This window comes from Gigantopelta aegis, chromosome 11 (assembly GCF_016097555.1).
Source record: "Gigantopelta aegis isolate Gae_Host chromosome 11, Gae_host_genome, whole genome shotgun sequence".
NCBI lineage: Eukaryota > Metazoa > Mollusca > Gastropoda > Neomphalida > Peltospiridae > Gigantopelta > Gigantopelta aegis.
In genome coordinates this window covers 6,606,340-6,623,713 of record NC_054709.1, presented here as the reverse complement: position 1 = coordinate 6,623,713, position 17,374 = coordinate 6,606,340, and the positions used below count along the sequence as shown (strand labels likewise).

Genomic DNA, 17,374 nt, shown 5'->3' with positions numbered 1-17,374 from the left:
CTGACAGGTGTCGATCCAAAGGACCATCACTTCCTTGTCCACAGGGAACAAGAAAAAGATACATTTTGAGAAAGCCGTCGCAAAAGGCACCGAAACACACATAATAGGGCCTACTCCGTGTCTCTGAACTTTGAAACTGTTGTCGACGGGGATGTTTTATTTTACGACGAAATGAACGTATTTTGCGTTGGACATATGATTTATTGATCACACATAATAAGAATTTGGTTTGTTTAACAACGCCACTAGAGCACATTGATTTATAAATCATCGGCTATTGGATGTCAAACATTTGGTAATTTAGTCTTAGAGAGGAAACCCGCTACATTTTCTATTAGTAGCAAGGGATCTTTTATATGCACCATCCCTCAAACAAGGTAGTACATACAACTGCCTTTGATTTACCAGTTGTAGTGAACTGGCTGGAACGAGAAATAGCCCAATGGGCCCACAGACGGAGATCGATCATAGACCGACCGCGCATCAAGAGGAGTGTGCAATTGTCTTACATCTACCCATTGATTCGTTAAAACTCGCTCTCGGTGGGAGCCGGTACCGGGCTGCGAACCCAGTACCTATCAGCCCTTATGTCCGTTGACTTAACCACGACACCGTCTGTTGGCAGGTAAGTGTGGGGCCTATCAAATCGGTAAGAAGTTTAGACATTTCCGCTTTATTCGTTTCAACAGAATGTCAAAGGCCTCCTTAAAGTCTTTCCTCAGTATCCCATAAATCAGCGGATTAACTGCGGACGAAAGAAAGGCGGCGAGGCTAGCAATTAGATAGATGTATCTGGGCAACGAGTTCTCCTTGGACACCGTGACGTTATAGAGTTTTGTGACGCTGAAAGGTGCCATGCAAATGAGGAACATGACGACGACAACCAGTAGACTAATAATCGCCCGGCGACTCACGCTGTAGTTTTCAGTCGTCGAAAGGTGGACGTTTACATCGCAGCTGCTCTTCTGACAGGCCAGTCTAAGCACTCGACCGTAGCAGACGACGAGAATCATCCCTGGAATGAGGAAGCTCGTCACGAAAGAAATAATGACGTAATAGACCGCTTGATGCTGCTGCTTGTACCACTGGATAGCGCAGACGACCTCCCAGTAGTTGTATTCAATCCAACGGAAAGCAACGGGAACTACCGAAATACACAGTCCTTGGGTCCACGTGTACACAATGGCGACGAGGACCTTCCTTTTCGTGACATGCCCGGTGTACCGTAACGGATGGAAGATCGCTTGGTATCGGTCGACGCTGATCAGAGAAAGCGTTAGCATGGAGACGACGATGAACAGGTAGTTGGCCATGCAAATGAAGTCGCACCACGGTTGACCAAACGGCCAGTGGTCAGCTACCAGGGACACAAAACTGCTGCCCATGACAAACACTGAAGAGCCGAGATCCACGAATGAGAGGTTGACGAGGAACAGGTTGCAGGGTTCGTCACGGAGCTTGTCACACTTAAATATAGCAGCTATGACCACCAGGTTCCCAAAGAAAGCCAGCAGACATATTGATAGTTGCACAACTCCAATGACGGCTATATCCCACCTCGTTCGCGCCAGAAAGGACGAGTCCGTTACGTTTAGCGAGTCATTTGTTGTCAGATTCATGATGGCGCTGAACTCATGGGAGTTCATTTGACCTTTCAGAGCAGTGTTTCCCTGTTCTTTAGTTGTTGTTTTTTTGTTTTTTTTTTTTTTTGGGGGGGGGGGGGGGGTTTGTAGTGGGTTTGGTTTTGTTTCTTGTTTTTGTTTTAAGTGGCTTTTTGGGGGCTTTTTTGTTTGGTTTCTTTTTTTTTCTTCTAATTATGAGATTCTGTTCTTTCACATGACATATTGTGCTGTACACATCTATATGACCTTTCCACTATAAACCGATTTACGTCGAACCCTTGTCCTCTAAAAGTTTGCTTCTTAGTGGCCAATTCTTTTAAGTTATTAAGATTGTTTTCCACTCGTTAATTCGCATTATATTACGTGTGCTTAATTTGCCACTACTATAAACTGCTTCCGTTTATGTTTTGTTCTTTACTCCAGTTCCTTGCTGGTGTTTTTGAGAGTTGGTTACTCCAATTCCTTACTTATTTTAAGACTGGGGAGAACTCCAATTCCTGAATTATTTTAAGCGTTGATGCATCTCCAGTTTTGTACTAATGCTTAAAGAATGAATCCATTTATCCATTTATCCAGTTTAACGTTCAAGGAGTGAAGAACTTTGTTGATATATCTCTACTGCTGGAGAATAAAGAAAAATCCAGTTTGAAGTTAACTCTAGTTCCTTGCTGCTGTTTCTAGAGTGGGGGAATCTCCAATTCCTTACTTATTTTCAGCGTGGAGGCAACTCCAGTTTCTTACTAATACTTTAAGAGCAAAGGTGAATCCAGTTTGAAAAGAACTCTAGTATCTTACTGGTGTTTTAAGTGGAGGCAACTCCAGTTTCTTACTAACACTTAAAGAATAACGGTAAATCAAATTATCCAGTTTAACGTTCAAGGAGTGACGACGTTCGCTGATCTATTATATGTCTATTGCTTGAGTTGCATACACAATGCACCAGAAATATCACCTTTCACAAAGCATCTTCAACACATATTTTTATACGGTATCCAATCTCCAATCAAGAAATAGATCATATCGTTAGTCATAATTAATTCATCTGTATATTCGTCACATCGTTGTGTGTGATCTTCTGGATGTTTCTGAAAACGAATGGAAAGAAAATTATAACAAAAAAACGCCAATAAAAATGTTATATTCTTGGAACAAAAACGAAAAGAAAGATAAAGCCTATTTGCTTAACGATTTGTACTTCGGTTATTACGTGTCTGACGATTGGCTATTTCGACAATTCATGGGTGTCGAAAGGGGTAGGAGGGTGAGGGGTAGGTCAATCTTATTGGCTCCAAAACTAAACAAAACATTGAGAAGCCAACGAAACATTTGAAAGCGATCTAAATATGGATTTGAATGAATATATTTGTTTTTCACTCAGACTGTACACATAATGTAGCTCATATTTATCTATGTGCGTAGACACCAGGCGCGGATGCAGGATTTCTGAGAAGGGGTGTCCAAATGTGATAACTGATCGCTGACAGTTTAGTTATGGTTGGTTTTCAAAAAAGGGGGGGGGGGGGGGCATGTCCGGACTCCTGGACCCCCCTGGATCCCTACTGGACACTGTTTTAATATGACTGGAGTTGATTATTTAACATTTTAAATTGTTTTATACCAATTATGTATGAACAGATATTAACATAGTTATTTGCAGTTTCCCATAGACAATGATGCACCATTTATGAATCACTGGTTGGGCAGGTCAAAAAACAACAAACAAACAAAAAACAAAAAGAAACAAAACATCACACCTAAGCGTATTACCACTGAATTGCATTTGCTGGACAAGCATAGATTTAATTTCAGATAACTCATATTGGTAAACAGCTGTCGCCGTAAATGCAATACAATATTATACTACACAAATTGAGTCATGCGCCCGAGAGATGGAAGAGTTATTAAAAACAAGCTATATAATTATGCTGTTCTACTATTTTCAGACCAGTGTTAGATACATATATATATATATTTTTAACCACACCACTAGAGCATACTGAATTATTAATAATCGGCTATTGGATGTCAATAATTTGGTAATATTGACAAATGCTAGTACTAGTTTTCTCCTAGAGAAAACCGCAAATGCTTTCATTAGTAGTAGCGTTAGGGTTAGGCTTAGTCTTTAGAGCCTTTGACATGGAGGGGTACAGGTCGAACACTTTCTGGGATCTTTTATATACATCATCTCACAGACAGGATAGCACACACCACAGCCTTTCTTGTGCCATCGTGCTGCAATGGTGGAAATGCGAAATAGCCCAATGGGCTCTCCGACGGGGATCGATCCTTGACCAACCGCTCATCAGTCGAGCGCTCTACCACTGGGCTATATATAAATGCACTATTTAAAAAGTTGCTACATATACTTCAGGCACTGATTGTTCTGGGTATGACTTTCTTTTGACACTGTCACGTACAAAGAACACTATAAATATTTATAATCAATGGCGTTAGGGTTAAGGTTAGTGACAGTGCCAAAGGAAAGTCCTTCCTTTTTCTCTTGCCATAAATGTAGATGAGGTTTGATATTTTCTCCTCCTCAGTTTGCATTATGATATTTCCCTGACGTCCACATGCATATTGAGGTGTGACATTCTATCCTCCTCCACATATTAAAGTGTTATATGTCACCCTTCTCCACATTTTGAAGTGTGATATGTCACCCTCGTCCATATATTGAGGTGTGATATTTCACCGCCCTCAACATTTTTTAATGCTATATTTTACACTCCACATGTTGAAGTCTGCGATTTCTCCCTCCTTCACATTTTCAGGTGCGAAATGTCACCCTCGTCCATATTTTTAGGCGTGTTATGTTTCCACCTAATCCACATTTTGAGGGGTGCTGCTATTCACAATACCCCACAAACCAAAACATAAAAACCGCACAAAATAAAAACAAAATAAAATAACTATTCAGTAATATTGTTAACGACTCCCAAAACCTTCTGCTAGTTTACGTTACGGAACAAGTGCTCCCCCTGCATAGATATCCACTCGAAAACCACATCTGTGTTTAAGAAAATTGTGTTGTTGTGTTTTCTCTCTCTCTCTCCGAAAGGACAGCTTTTTAAAGAGATAGTATGGCGTCGTTTTCTAATCAAACACGTAGTTATCCTTCCGCATAGATACACCCACTCGGAAATCAGTTTACAGCTTATCGGAAAATCACTTTTGCTCACGGCGTTTTACAGATGTGATAGGTCATCATTACTGCCAGCTCTATGCACAGTTGTGTTTCTGAACCCAAGCCGACATCATCAGGTCTACATATGTAATATAAATAAAGAAAGAAAGAAATGTTTTATTTAACGACGCACTCAACACATTTTATTTACGGTTATATGGCGTCAGACATATGGTTAAGGACCATACAGATTTTGAGAGGAAACCCGCTGTCGCCACTACATGGGCTACTCTTTCCGATTAGCAGCAAGGGATCTTTTATTTGCGCTTCCCACAGGCGGGATAGCACAAACCATGGCCTTTGTTGAACCAGTTATGGATCACTGGTCGGTGCAAGTGGTTTACACCTACCCATTGAGCCTTGCGGAGCATTCACTCAGGGTTTGGAGTCGGTATCTGGATTAAAAATCCCATGCCTCGACTGGGATCCGAACCCAGTACCTACCAGCCTGTAGACCGATGGCCTAACCACGACACCACCGATGCTGGTACAAGAAGAAGAAAAAAAGATATACTTACTTACAATAGTGTCTCTTTCTCCTTTTCCCTTGTTTCGTCTATATTTGAGTATTTGTATGTAATCAGTCGAATTCTGTAGGCATAACTGAATTATACAAATGTAACCAGGTTATAGTTATTACTGGAAAGCATGCTGCATACGCCAATTACCCTAGTTTTTTTCTCTTTTTTCTTTCTTTTTTAAAGGGACATTCCTGAGTTTGCTGCACTTTTTAAGATGTTATCGACAACACAGAGACTATTTAACGATTGTAATTACATATCAAATATATTTTTCTACATAAAATATTAGTTCCTGTATATTAAACGTGTTTCTGATCGTTCTACTATTTGTACTAGGTTAAATTTCATTTTATTTCCTAAAATATATTTTTTTCGTACGTACGAAATTATTTGGAGACAAAATCCAATTTGGGCTTCTTGCAAATATCAAGACGACCTGATATTCTAAACAAGAAAATATATTTAATATGTAAGTTTAAGCGTAGAAATATTTTATTAGTCGGAAACATCTTACAATGCAGCAAACTCAGGAATGTCCCTTTAATATTTAGGTGGGTTTTTTTCGTACGATCCATCCTCTCCCTGAATATTGGAACTGAGGTGGCATTTTAAAATGTGCAGCCCCTCCCTAGAAAAATCCCGCACCCGCTCCTGATCCCATACATAAATATTAGATACTGATATTCTAAACAAGAAAATATATTTAATATGCAAGTTTAATCGTAGAAATATTTTATTTTTCGGAAACAGTTTATAATGCAGAAAACTCGGGAATGTCCCTTTAAATAGGGTAGTTTTTTTGTTTTGTTTTTTTTGTTTTTTTTCTTCAATTTTTAAAATTAAATTGTTTATTTCTTCTTTAATCTTAATCAGTTCTCTTCTGTCCCTGGAAAAAGAAAAAGAAATAGTTTTTCAAATCTGATGCATTCGCTCTCAAAATGTTAATATTCCTGAAAGTGTCAGCTTAATATATTTACACGATTCTCATTTTAATGTCATTTTAATCAGTATGTTTTAAAATCATGTCTAGACATTGTAGTGGTATAGAGAGAGAACATCATCTCGGCCACTCCGCCTCCTTAATGTCAGTTTACTTCTGACGTCCCTATGACAAATATCATCCACTGAACATTAATTTCTTAATTATATAAAAAGCAACAAACAAAAACAAAACAGCACGATTTTAAAAGCACAGTAATGTAGAGTGTCTTTAGTAAATACTTACATAGAAGTGTTCTTTTGAGGCCTTCAAAAAGCCTTCATTACAGGGTAAGTGTTGGCGGCAGTGGGGGTTGTGGCGACGGTATGGGGGAGGGGGGGGGGGTGACGGTGGTAGTGGAGGTGGTGGTGCTGATGGCGGTAGTGGTGGTGGCCGCTGTTGCATAAAATTCGTCACTGGAAATATACAAATATTACTTAAAAGTACAAGCATTGATCAAAACCGTGTATATTGTATAAATAACCTTTTGAACATCGCCATGTGGAACATAAAATATGGTGTAACATAAAAAAAAAAATCAACTATGACGATAGTGAGTTATAACAAAACTCTTACCTCCACTGGTCGATCAGACTGAAAGTCAAATTGATCGATTCTGAGAAAGAAAAGGCATTTATAAGTTTTAACGTGAATGGGATTTTTTAACTGAAATTTAGATGTAAAATTAATTTGTACTGGAACAAAACAATACCGTTTTTAAATGATAAACTTTAAGTGTTGCAGATGCAGTATATGTAAATTATTTAACTAAATGTAACTAAAATAAAATAATGAATACAGTAAGAATTTAACACTTACGCATTATCACCGTGGAAGTCCATGTGTATTAGTAATGTTTTACAATAGCGTGAATATATACCCCCTCGTTGGCACGACCTGTCCCAGTGACCCACCCACGAGGCCACACAATTGGCATAGAAACCTCCAAAACTCCTGAAAAATTACCAAACGAGAAACAATTTCCATAATTTTGGCGCCAATTTTTGTCATCAATACGTTTTCTCTCAGCATTATAGAAAATGAGAAGGAAAGAATGGAATAGCGTTGTTCAATAATAAGTTACACAATCCAACGCAACAACAACACCGTCTCTTGGTGCTAAAATTGCAAAATGATATATTTTTTCACGTGCAATAGTTGCAGGCCAGTACGCAGTGGGGATGCGAGGGGTGCGTACGCCCCCGGATCCCCCTATCAACTCCGACCCTTTGGGACGTCGATTCCGCACCCCCCCCCACCCCCACCCCTACCCCCCATATAAATTTCTGCGTACGGGCCTGAGTTGAACAAAGCATGACAAGTAAATGAATGCAAATCACCAAATCAATTAAATATAGTTTAAAATATAAATAAAAAGACTAGTGTAGTAGCGCACACACATGAAGGATAAGGTTTAAATTCTTAAAATCCATGACCGCCTCGGTAGTTTGAAAGGGCACTTCAGAAAAAGGGGGGTTCGTTCGAACCCTACGAACCCCCCTGGCTACGGGCTTGGGTTATTCTCCATTTCCCATGTGAACTCGTGGAAGCGTGACAAGAAGAAGAATTACCTGAAGGAACCATGTGGGCAGACCTGTGGATTTCGTCGTCATCTTTCAAGGCGACGGAGCCAACATTCGGTTTTGCCACAAGGGTTTCACAGCCATCGCCCATAACAACAAGGTCTATGATTCCTACTTTATCCTCGAGTACCTGATCGACCAGTCGATGTATCCTCAAAAAATCATTTGCAATGGCTCGAAAATCATGTACCTGCAAGTGGAGAGAGGTTTGAACATCAGAATCATAGACAGTTTGAATTATTTTCTACCTTTGAAGCTGGCTGCTTTCCCCAAGGCCTTTGGTTTAAGGGAACTGACGAAGGGATACTTTCCACATGCTTTTAACACCCTAGAACATCAGAATTATCGTGGACCATTTCCAGAACCTAACATGTATGGCGTTAACTACATGGGATCTAAGGACAGAATCAATTTTTTGAAGTGGTATGCTGAACAACAGGGAATGTTCGACTTTCAAAAAGAAATGAAGGAGTACTGTGTCTTTGATGTCGCTGTTCTGCGAGAAGCCTGCTTAAAGTTTCAACAGCTCATGCTGGAAGCCACTGGTGAAAAGCAAATCGACCTTGATATCAAAGCAGTCAGCTACATCAATGGCATCGACCCGTTTGCCGAGTATATCACCATTGCCTCGGTATGTATGGGCATTTTTCAAAGCAAAGTTCTCAAGAAACACCAGCACATCAAACTCACAGATGGACAGAAAATCACAGACTGGATGACGGTCAGAGAGAACGGATCCATCGAGGTCACACAAGATGTGTGACTGATGGAATACGAATTAAGAGATCGTGGGATGACCGTAGCTGAATCGGAAACCGTATCCAGTCCCATTGTTCAGGTTCCAAGTGAGTGGTACATCCGAAAAGATCAGTTTAGCGAAGTGTCCATCCAGTGGTTGAAATGGCTTCAACACCAAACTCAGAACAAGTACCAGATACAGCATGTTCTGAATGGTTGGGAACATCTAGTACCAGGAACTCACTACCGACTGGATGGATATTGTGCTAAAACAAACACAGCCTTCGAGTTCCACGGCTGTTTGTGGCATGGTTGTCGTCAGTGTTTTCCACATGAACGTTCTTCCACCATCCATCCTAGAACCAATCAGTCCATCGATGAACTTTATGCTCTGACGTGTAGAAAGAGAGAAGATCTGAAAGTGAAAGGATACAAGGTCATCGAGATCTGGGAACATCAATTCCACGACCTTCTGAAATCCAACCCAGAACTGTCACAGTTTGTGAACTTGTTGGATCTTCAAGACTGACTAAATCCCAGAGATTCTTTCTTTGGAGGGAGAACGAATGCCAGCACGTTACACTACAAAGCAAAAGAAGGGGAAGAAATCAAATATGTCGATGTTACGTCTCTATACCCTTGGGTCAACCAATATTGTCAGTATCCCGTGGGTCATCCTAAAATCATACACAAGGATTTCAAGCCATTGGATGAATACTTTGGAATCGCCAATGTGAAAGTCATCCCACCGAGAAGACTCTACCATCCTGTTCTGCCTTACCGTTCCAATGGAAAACTCAAGTTCCCCCTATGCAGAAGCTGTTCTGACCAAGAATTACAGACGCCACGCCAACATACTGATGACGAGCGAAGCATCATTGGAACCTGGTGCATTCCCGAAATTCTTAAAGCCGTGGAAAAGAGGTACCAAGTCATCAGAGTCTACGAGGTCTACCATTGGCCTGAAGCAACACAGTATGACCCGGCAACACGCGAGGGTGGTCTCTTTGTCGAGTACATAAACGCCTTTCTCAAATTGAAACAAGAAGCCAGTGGATGGCCCGAATGGTGTGTCACTGAGGAAGCCAAAGACAAATATATTAGACAATACAGAGACAAAGAGGATGTACAGCTTGACAATGAAAATATCGTAAAGAATCCAGGACTTCGTTCGCTGGCTAAACTGTGTCTGGACAGTTTCTGGGGGAAGTATGGTCAACGTCTGAATTTGAAGCAGTCTGTCTTTATTCACGAAAACAATGCAGAAGTCTTCTTCCAGATGTTGGCAGATCCCATCAAAGACGTCATCGATTTTCACGTGCTGACAGAGTCCATTTTGCAGCTCGAATACCAACACAAATCCACCTTCATACCAGAAGACCTAAAAACCAATGTTTTTCTGGCAACGTTCATTACCTGCTGGGCAAGGCTGAAGTTATACAGTGTGCTGGATAAGCTGGGCGAAAATGTGTTGTACTACGACACGGACATCTTTGTGGCCAGACCTGGAAACTATCAACCCGGGAGATTATCTGGGAGATTATCTTGGACAGTTGACTGACGAACTGGATGGTCAGTTTATCACAGAATTTGTCAGTGGAGGTCCCAAAAATTACGGCTACAGAATCAACAAAGGTTCAGAAGTGTGTAAAGTCCCTGAACTATGCCAATGCACAGCTCATTCGCTTTGAAGCTATCCGTGAGATGGTCCTGTCGCCGACCAGAGATGGTACCCTGACCGTGACTAACTCATCGAACATTTCAAGAGAGAAAAGAAAGAGAAAGATTGATAACAAAGTGGAAGAGAAAACCTACAAGATTGTGTACACCAAACGTGTCATTCAAGACAACTTGGACACTCTTCCTTATGGCTATTAAAGTTCATGTCAGTTAAATCAAACTCGGTATGAAACATCAAACTTTTCCCTCCACTTCAGTCTTCACAAAAACATCAAATTTGGCATCAAAAATCAAACTTGGTATATTTCCCTCCACTTCAGTCTCCATAAAAACATCAAACTTGGTATTTTCCCTCCATTCAAACTCTGTATGAAACATCAAACTTGGTATTTATTTCCCAAAATCAAACTCGATATAAAACATTAAACATGGTATTTTCCCTTCACTTCAGTCTCCCTATAAATATCAAATTTGGTATATCTTGTTCGAATCTCTCCGACCTTCAAGTGGTGAACAAGGGGCAACAAGTAATTCTATGTCACTGGCAAACAGGAGAGAAACATCGTAGGACACATGCATGGACTCTGGGTGACACATTTGTATGTTGGAGGGACACATTTGTATGTTAGAGAGACACAGAGGGACATACAGAGAGACACATTTGTATGTTGGAGGGCCACACTCAGGGCCACACCAGGACCACTCAGGGCCACACAGGGCCTCTCAGGGCCACACTCAGGGCCACTCAGGGCTACACTCAGGGCCACTCAAGGCCACACAGGGCCACATCAGGGCCAGATTCAGGATCACACAGGGTCACTCAGGTCCACAATGAGGTCCACACTCAGGTCCACAAAACGCCACACTATAAAATAGTTGTGATTTGCACAGTAGTTTAGTTTGGCAGATACATTTGTCGCTATGGGTCGTGTCAGAAAAGATTGTCCGGTCCCAGGATGTCTGGCCAAGGTTTTGTTGAGAATTCCTAACCATCTGTCTCAAGTACACTATCTAGTTTTGATGGTCGTCTTGCATGGCGCAGGGCACAATCGAGTTCAGCTCTGGTACAGTCACACATGACTGTGAAACAGCCTTTCAGTTTCTCCCATTGTGGTAGAGAAAGGAATATTCCTTTCCTCGATGGTTTCACGAATTTAGTTTCTTCACACCACCACCACTGTCGTACGTCCACACCAGGGATGTTCTTGTCGACGCTGACATGGATGTTGGCACCAAGATGACGTAATAATTTGTCGTCTTTCCCTTGGTTTAATGCTGTTATCGTTTCGTCAATTTGGCTTTTACAGGTGCACAGTTCGATCCACTGCTTTAGACTGAGGGCAATACCTCTCTTGGTGGGGAAAGTTTTCCCCTTGTCACTGTCAAATTTCCTTATGTGAATAGCACTGTCCCCTTTCCATATCTTGGCCACCACATAGACGTTAGTTCCAAGTTCTAGACGACATTTCGTTTCAACACTTGTCGAGCAGGCCATATCAAACGTACATAGATCTGATCTGTAGACTTTTTGGCGAGCGAATGAAAAATTCCAGAAAAATACCTTTTTTTATACTCTTGGGGCTAAGTAAGTAGGTCAGTACCGGGTCAGTAGGACGGGGCCGGGTCAATAGGATGGGGTCGGGTCAGTAGGACGGGTCCAGGCCAGTAGGTCACCGGCCCGTCAGTGGCTAGGTCACCGGGAAGTAGGTCAAGGTCACGGAAAATAGGTCATGACCCTATATAGGCCCTTATACTACTCTGGGTTTTTAATTTTTTTTTTGTTTCTTGTTTATTATTTGGGGGTTTGATGAGAGGTTGTTTTTTTTTTGGTGTGTGTGTATGTGTGTGTGTGTGTGTTTTGTGGCGTTTTTTTGTTTGTTTGTTTGTTTTTTCTTTTTTCTACGATGTTAAACTGAATAACCACGTCAGGATCCAGCGGAAATATAACAGTTTGCAAACGTTTAATGAAAACCGGCTGGATGAACGAGACCATTATCCCTAGCAAATGTTGAGTAGTTTATTTTCCTCTGCAGAACACACCCGTAATGCGGAGAGCACCACAGCGATGTGTTTCAATTGATCCCAGTCGGACCATTAACAGTGTTATTTACGTAATCTAGATATTACGCCATGCTATCAATCCCATTGCTGGCGATTTCTATTAAGCCCACATTATACCAGCAGTTTACTTTTCACTTAATTTATCGTTTTCGTATTAGTAAATGGAATTGCATCACTTTCGATGATCTGGTGTTACTGGAGACAACAAGTTTGTATAAATGTACTTATATTGTTTTCGAGATGCCCACAGAGAATTGGGTACACATTGTGATATTAATTAAAGGTGTACTTTTAAATTAACAGGATGTATTACAGTTCGGAAGGAAGGAAATGTTTTATTTAACGACGCACTCAACACATTTTATTTACGGTTATATGGCGTCAGACATATGGTTAAGGACTACACAAATATTGAGAGGAAATCCGATGTCGCCACTTCACGGGCTACTCTTTTCGACTAGCAGCAACGGATCTTTTATATGCACCATCCCACAGACAGGATAACGCATACCATGGCCTTTGATATACAGTGAAACCTCTCAAGACCGGACCCTCTGTAAACCGGAATTCCCCCAAAACTGTACGTTTAACAGTCCTTTAAAAAAAATTAGAACATAACTTAACCTCTGTAAACGGGATCCCTCTAAAAACCGGACATTTGTCTTTGTTCCAAGTGTGTCCGATTTAGAGGGGTTTCACTATACCAGTTGTGGTGCACTGACCTGAACGAGAAATAGCCCAATGGGCCCACCAACGGGAATCGATCCCAGACCGACCGCGCATCAAGCGAGCGTTTTACCACTGGGATCCGTCCAGGCCCGTACATGATAAATGCACCAATGAAGACCGAACGAACAAACTAATGAACAGACTTTCCAGAAAGAACGAAATCGTCTGCTATTTGGTATCAAACAATGATATATAATTTACAATTTATTATTATTGATATCCAATAAAAGTACGAGCATAAAAACTACCACAAGTTTGTTTTGTTTAACGACACCACTAGAGCACACTGATTTATTAATGATCGGCTATTGGATGTCAACATTTGTTAAGTGACACGCAGTCTTAGAAAGTTTAAGTTTTTTTAGAGAGGAAACTCGGTATATTTTTCCCATTAGGAGCAAGGGATCTTTTATATGCAGCATCCATTAGACAGGATAGCAAATACCACGGTCCTTGATATATCAGTCGCGGTGCACTGGCCGGAACATAAAAAAGTCCAATGGGTCCACCGACGGGGATCGACCCTAGACTCACCGCACATCACGCGAGCGCTTTACTTCCGGGCAACGTCTCGCCAAGGAAATTTCTGTAAAATGTGTGGGGTGGGGGTAGGGTGAGGTGGGGGTCCCCAACCCATAAATGGAAGCCTGATTTGATATGCTTGTAAATATACAAAAAACAAAACAAAACAAAACAGAATCATGGAACTCTGTTGCTGTTTATTATGTTAAAATATATACAATAAATTGGTCCACAATTGAACAAAATTTACAAATAATTGCACTTCCTTTTGTTCGTTTCATAAAATACATATATATATATATATATATATATATATATGCATATGTATACCCACAATTGTATCATCATGTACATACTAAATTGTTTTGTATAAAATGGTACAAAAAGCCCCAGAAACAAATAAGTGTGGAATAAAGTAGATATACCATTGAATAAAATAATAAAACTGTTTGGTTAGTGTTGACAAAACAGCCACGGATCTTTTATATGCACTTTCCTACTTATTCAACTCTTTTTTTTGCGATAGCATTTCAAATTGTTTATGAACTAAATAAACACTTTCTCGGGTCCCCATTACAAACCCTACAACGCCACCTACTTGTTACAGCCTGGTTATAGTCCAAAAGCAAAGGGGGAGGGAGGGGGTGGGTGTGGGGTGGGGGGCGTATATAACCTTAAGGGTTCAAAAGGTCTGAGGGTATCTTTTAATACCCAGATATCTGTAGTTTATGGACATGAGTTTCTTAGTTTCCAAACCTATTACGATTTTAAACAGTTTTTAATAACAGTGTTGAAATCTGTGCCATGAAGGAATTAGGGGTAGGGATAACTAAAATATCTGTAGTTCAGTCAATATACAAGATAGAATAACAAATGACCCTCTATTTTAATGCTACTATAAATTTATTTTTTATTTTAAAAAATATTTTCATTAAGTCAGCAGAGGTCAATAAGTCACCATTTTGGACCGGCGCCTAAATTCTGGTCCATTTTGGTGATAACCTCTCTCTCATTTCAGTAAAATGTGGTTTATCAAATCTTTTAAAACTATTTTTGTATACTTCTGTATACATGGAAGATATATATATATATATGTATACAGTCAAACTTCGATCACTCCACCTTCGATCTCTCGATCTGAAGCGACGGTCCCAGCAATATACGCAAAATGAATGTACCCCAGGCGTCGAAAATGTCAACAGCTGGGTTGGGGTGGGAATGCATAGTTTTCAGAGTTCAGAGGTAGGCAGCGAAGCGCACGCTTCTTACAATATTAAGCGAAATCAACCAGCTGCAATGCTGCAACCAGCTGCAATGCTGCAACCAGCTGCAATGCAGTTTCAAATTTGAACCGTTATATATTAATTTCGAAAAATCGAACTCCCTGAAACTCGAACTATTTCCTCGTCCCCTTCAAGATCGAGTTATCGAAGTTTTACTGTATATAAATAATTGTACGATTACACACTTTTAGATGTATTTAGAGAATAACTAACGAGCTACGAGGAATTATGAATTATCTGTCCCGAGTGAATGAATGTTGTAAACCCGAGCCTTTGGCGAGGGTTTTACAACATTCATTCACGAGGGACAGATAATTCGTAACTCCTAGTAGCGAGTTGGTTATTCTCTTTATTACCCATTGTCAATTTTAACTGATTTTTAATGTAAAAATTCCTCTGCAGTCTACAACAAAGCCATCAGCCATTACGTCATATAATCTTACGCACATTACATGACGTAATGTAAGTGACGTCATAGCATAACGGCGTTCTTTTTACAGCCAAATGTTTACAGTACAAAATAATACGACTGTATTTGCATTTGAAAATAATTATTTTTATATATTACTAAAGCCGCTGCTTATGAAAATATACCATTTCATGTTTACGAAACAAGTGAGTCCATTTGTTTTTGTAAATCTTTGTATATCGTATAACGTATGTGTAATCTGACTCATGAATGGAAACATTATATGAATGAAAGTGAAGTTCCGGCCATGACAAGCAACCAACCAAACATCGTGATTTTTAAGCCAGCCAATCAGTGGCTGTAGAAGCAATCTGCACAATGTGCAGAGATCAACAAATATTACCCCGTATATTTGAGCCCATATGGGTAATAAATGACATTATGTTTCTCCTAACATTAAATATTGGAAATTCTCAAACTTTCACATCACAAAAATCGTACCATTACTATCAGGGTATTCAAAAATACCCTCAAATTTTTTGGACCCTTTCGATTAAATAAACACCCCTCCCCCTTAGCCCTTGGACTATTACTGAATGTTCTATAGTCCTTCCCGCGGGGAACGCCTTTTCTCATTCTATGAAAACTACTACAAGTTATTTATTTCTAAGTCGATTGTTTTTTTAAATTGTACGCAAAAATAGTAGGTTTTTATTTTTATTTTTATTATATCTAAAAAAAAAATCCACTTTTCTTGTATGTCAAACCAAACTGAAATTATATACAAACAAAAAAGAAAAAAAAGAAAAGAAAGAGGATGAACAATCCTATAGATATTGTTTTCGATGTGTGTGTGATTATTTGGTCTGCATTCGTCAGACACCGACATCTCTATATTATATACATTTCACAAATTACATCTGGAATAAGTTAAAACAACCACCCGCAACCCCCCCCCCCCCCCCCCCCAAAAAAAGAAAAGAAAAAAAAAGAAGCCCAAACAAACAAAAAAAACAAAAAAAAAACCCAACCCTAAGAGACAATTCACCCCCAATATAAAATGTTCTAAAAGTTTTACATTCATATCTGAAATTTCACTTTCATTTTCGCAAACTATAACAAATGACAAGTCACAGACTTAGTTTCAGTTTGTGGAATGATTCACATTCTAATTATAAAAAAAAAGATATGTAAAAAAATAAATAAGTATCACATTATTTCTTTGTTAAGTTATAAAAAAAAATATCTAAACTTTTTATTTTGGTCAGTCTTATATTATGATATTTTTAATATGGGATCACCCTGTCCATTACTAAATTAGTCATTTGCTATTTCGTCTAAACTGGCTACAGTATTTATTATTTGGCCAATGAAATGGTCTTTACATCTGCCACTTTTGAATCATTTTCAAGGGAACAGTCTACATAATTATGTGAAAAGTGGCTAAACAAAGTGTGAGCCCTGTTAATAAACAAAAACTGACAGGGTTTCAGACATGAACAAAATCTCACGAGTCAGGTCAGGTCAGGTCACAGTGTTTAACGTGCACATTCAGAGCAAGCTGTTGTAGTGCACGCCTGTCCTGGGCACAGGTGCCGGTCTGGGTCGGCTCCTCCGTCCAGGACTGGACTCGCGAATTCAGCCGTGGAGAATTTCATTGGCCATAGCACTCTCTCTTTTTTTTTGCTGTGGACTATATTAAAATTTGTTTCCATGTCATGGGTTTTTTTCCGTAAACATTTTCTTAATTGCAGGGTTGAATTTCCTAGCGCACCAGAATGTCTACTAATCCATCACCGTACATCACAATAGTATATTGTTACAATAAAACATTAACTCAGCTATTGCTGTTCAAGGGGAGCTATCACTTTGGCTCCCTATTAATACAACATTAACTCAGATCTCGTTGGCTCCCTATCACTCCCCCGAGACTAGATCAAGGAGAGTAATTTTTTGCCTTCCTTAGCACATGAATTAAAAAAAAGAAAAAAGAAACCACTACAAAATGATTAAATATCAATGCACAAAATGTCAATAAATGTATCATTTTCCATAAT

The 17,374-nt window shown here is 39.7% G+C and overlaps 2 protein-coding genes across 2 annotated transcripts; one reads left to right on the top strand and one right to left on the bottom strand.

Annotated features, from left to right (window-relative positions):
- Nucleotides 1-507: 507 nt before the first annotated feature.
- On the bottom strand, nt 508-4,782 carry LOC121385492 (octopamine receptor 1-like). Its single transcript, XM_041516192.1, has 2 exons — nt 4,591-4,782; nt 508-2,707 (listed from the first exon to the last, which is right to left on the bottom strand). Exon 2 carries the CDS (start codon nt 1,644-1,646, stop codon nt 642-644), a length of 1,005 nt encoding a protein of 334 aa, XP_041372126.1. The 5' UTR covers nt 1,647-2,707; nt 4,591-4,782; the 3' UTR covers nt 508-641.
- Nucleotides 4,783-8,661: 3,879 nt separating this feature from the next.
- LOC121385516 lies at nt 8,662-10,194 on the top strand. Its single transcript, XM_041516222.1, has 2 exons — nt 8,662-9,143; nt 9,174-10,194. The coding sequence occupies exons 1-2, from the start codon at nt 8,662-8,664 to the stop codon at nt 10,192-10,194; spliced, it is 1,503 nt and encodes a 500-aa protein (XP_041372156.1).
- The last annotated feature ends 7,180 nt before the right edge of the window (nt 10,195-17,374 follow it).

Excerpts from the sequence above, each read along its gene's own strand:
- LOC121385492 (XM_041516192.1), bottom strand. The coding sequence starts at position 1,646 with ATGAACTCCCATGAGTTCAGCGCCATCATGAATCTGACAACAAATGAC.
- LOC121385516 (XM_041516222.1), top strand. The coding sequence starts at position 8,662 with ATGGAATACGAATTAAGAGATCGTGGGATGACCGTAGCTGAATCGGAA. Across the intron at positions 9,144-9,173 it reads CTGTCACAGTTTGTGAACTT|AGATTCTTTCTTTGGAGGGA; the intron begins GTTGGATCTTCA and ends ACTAAATCCCAG.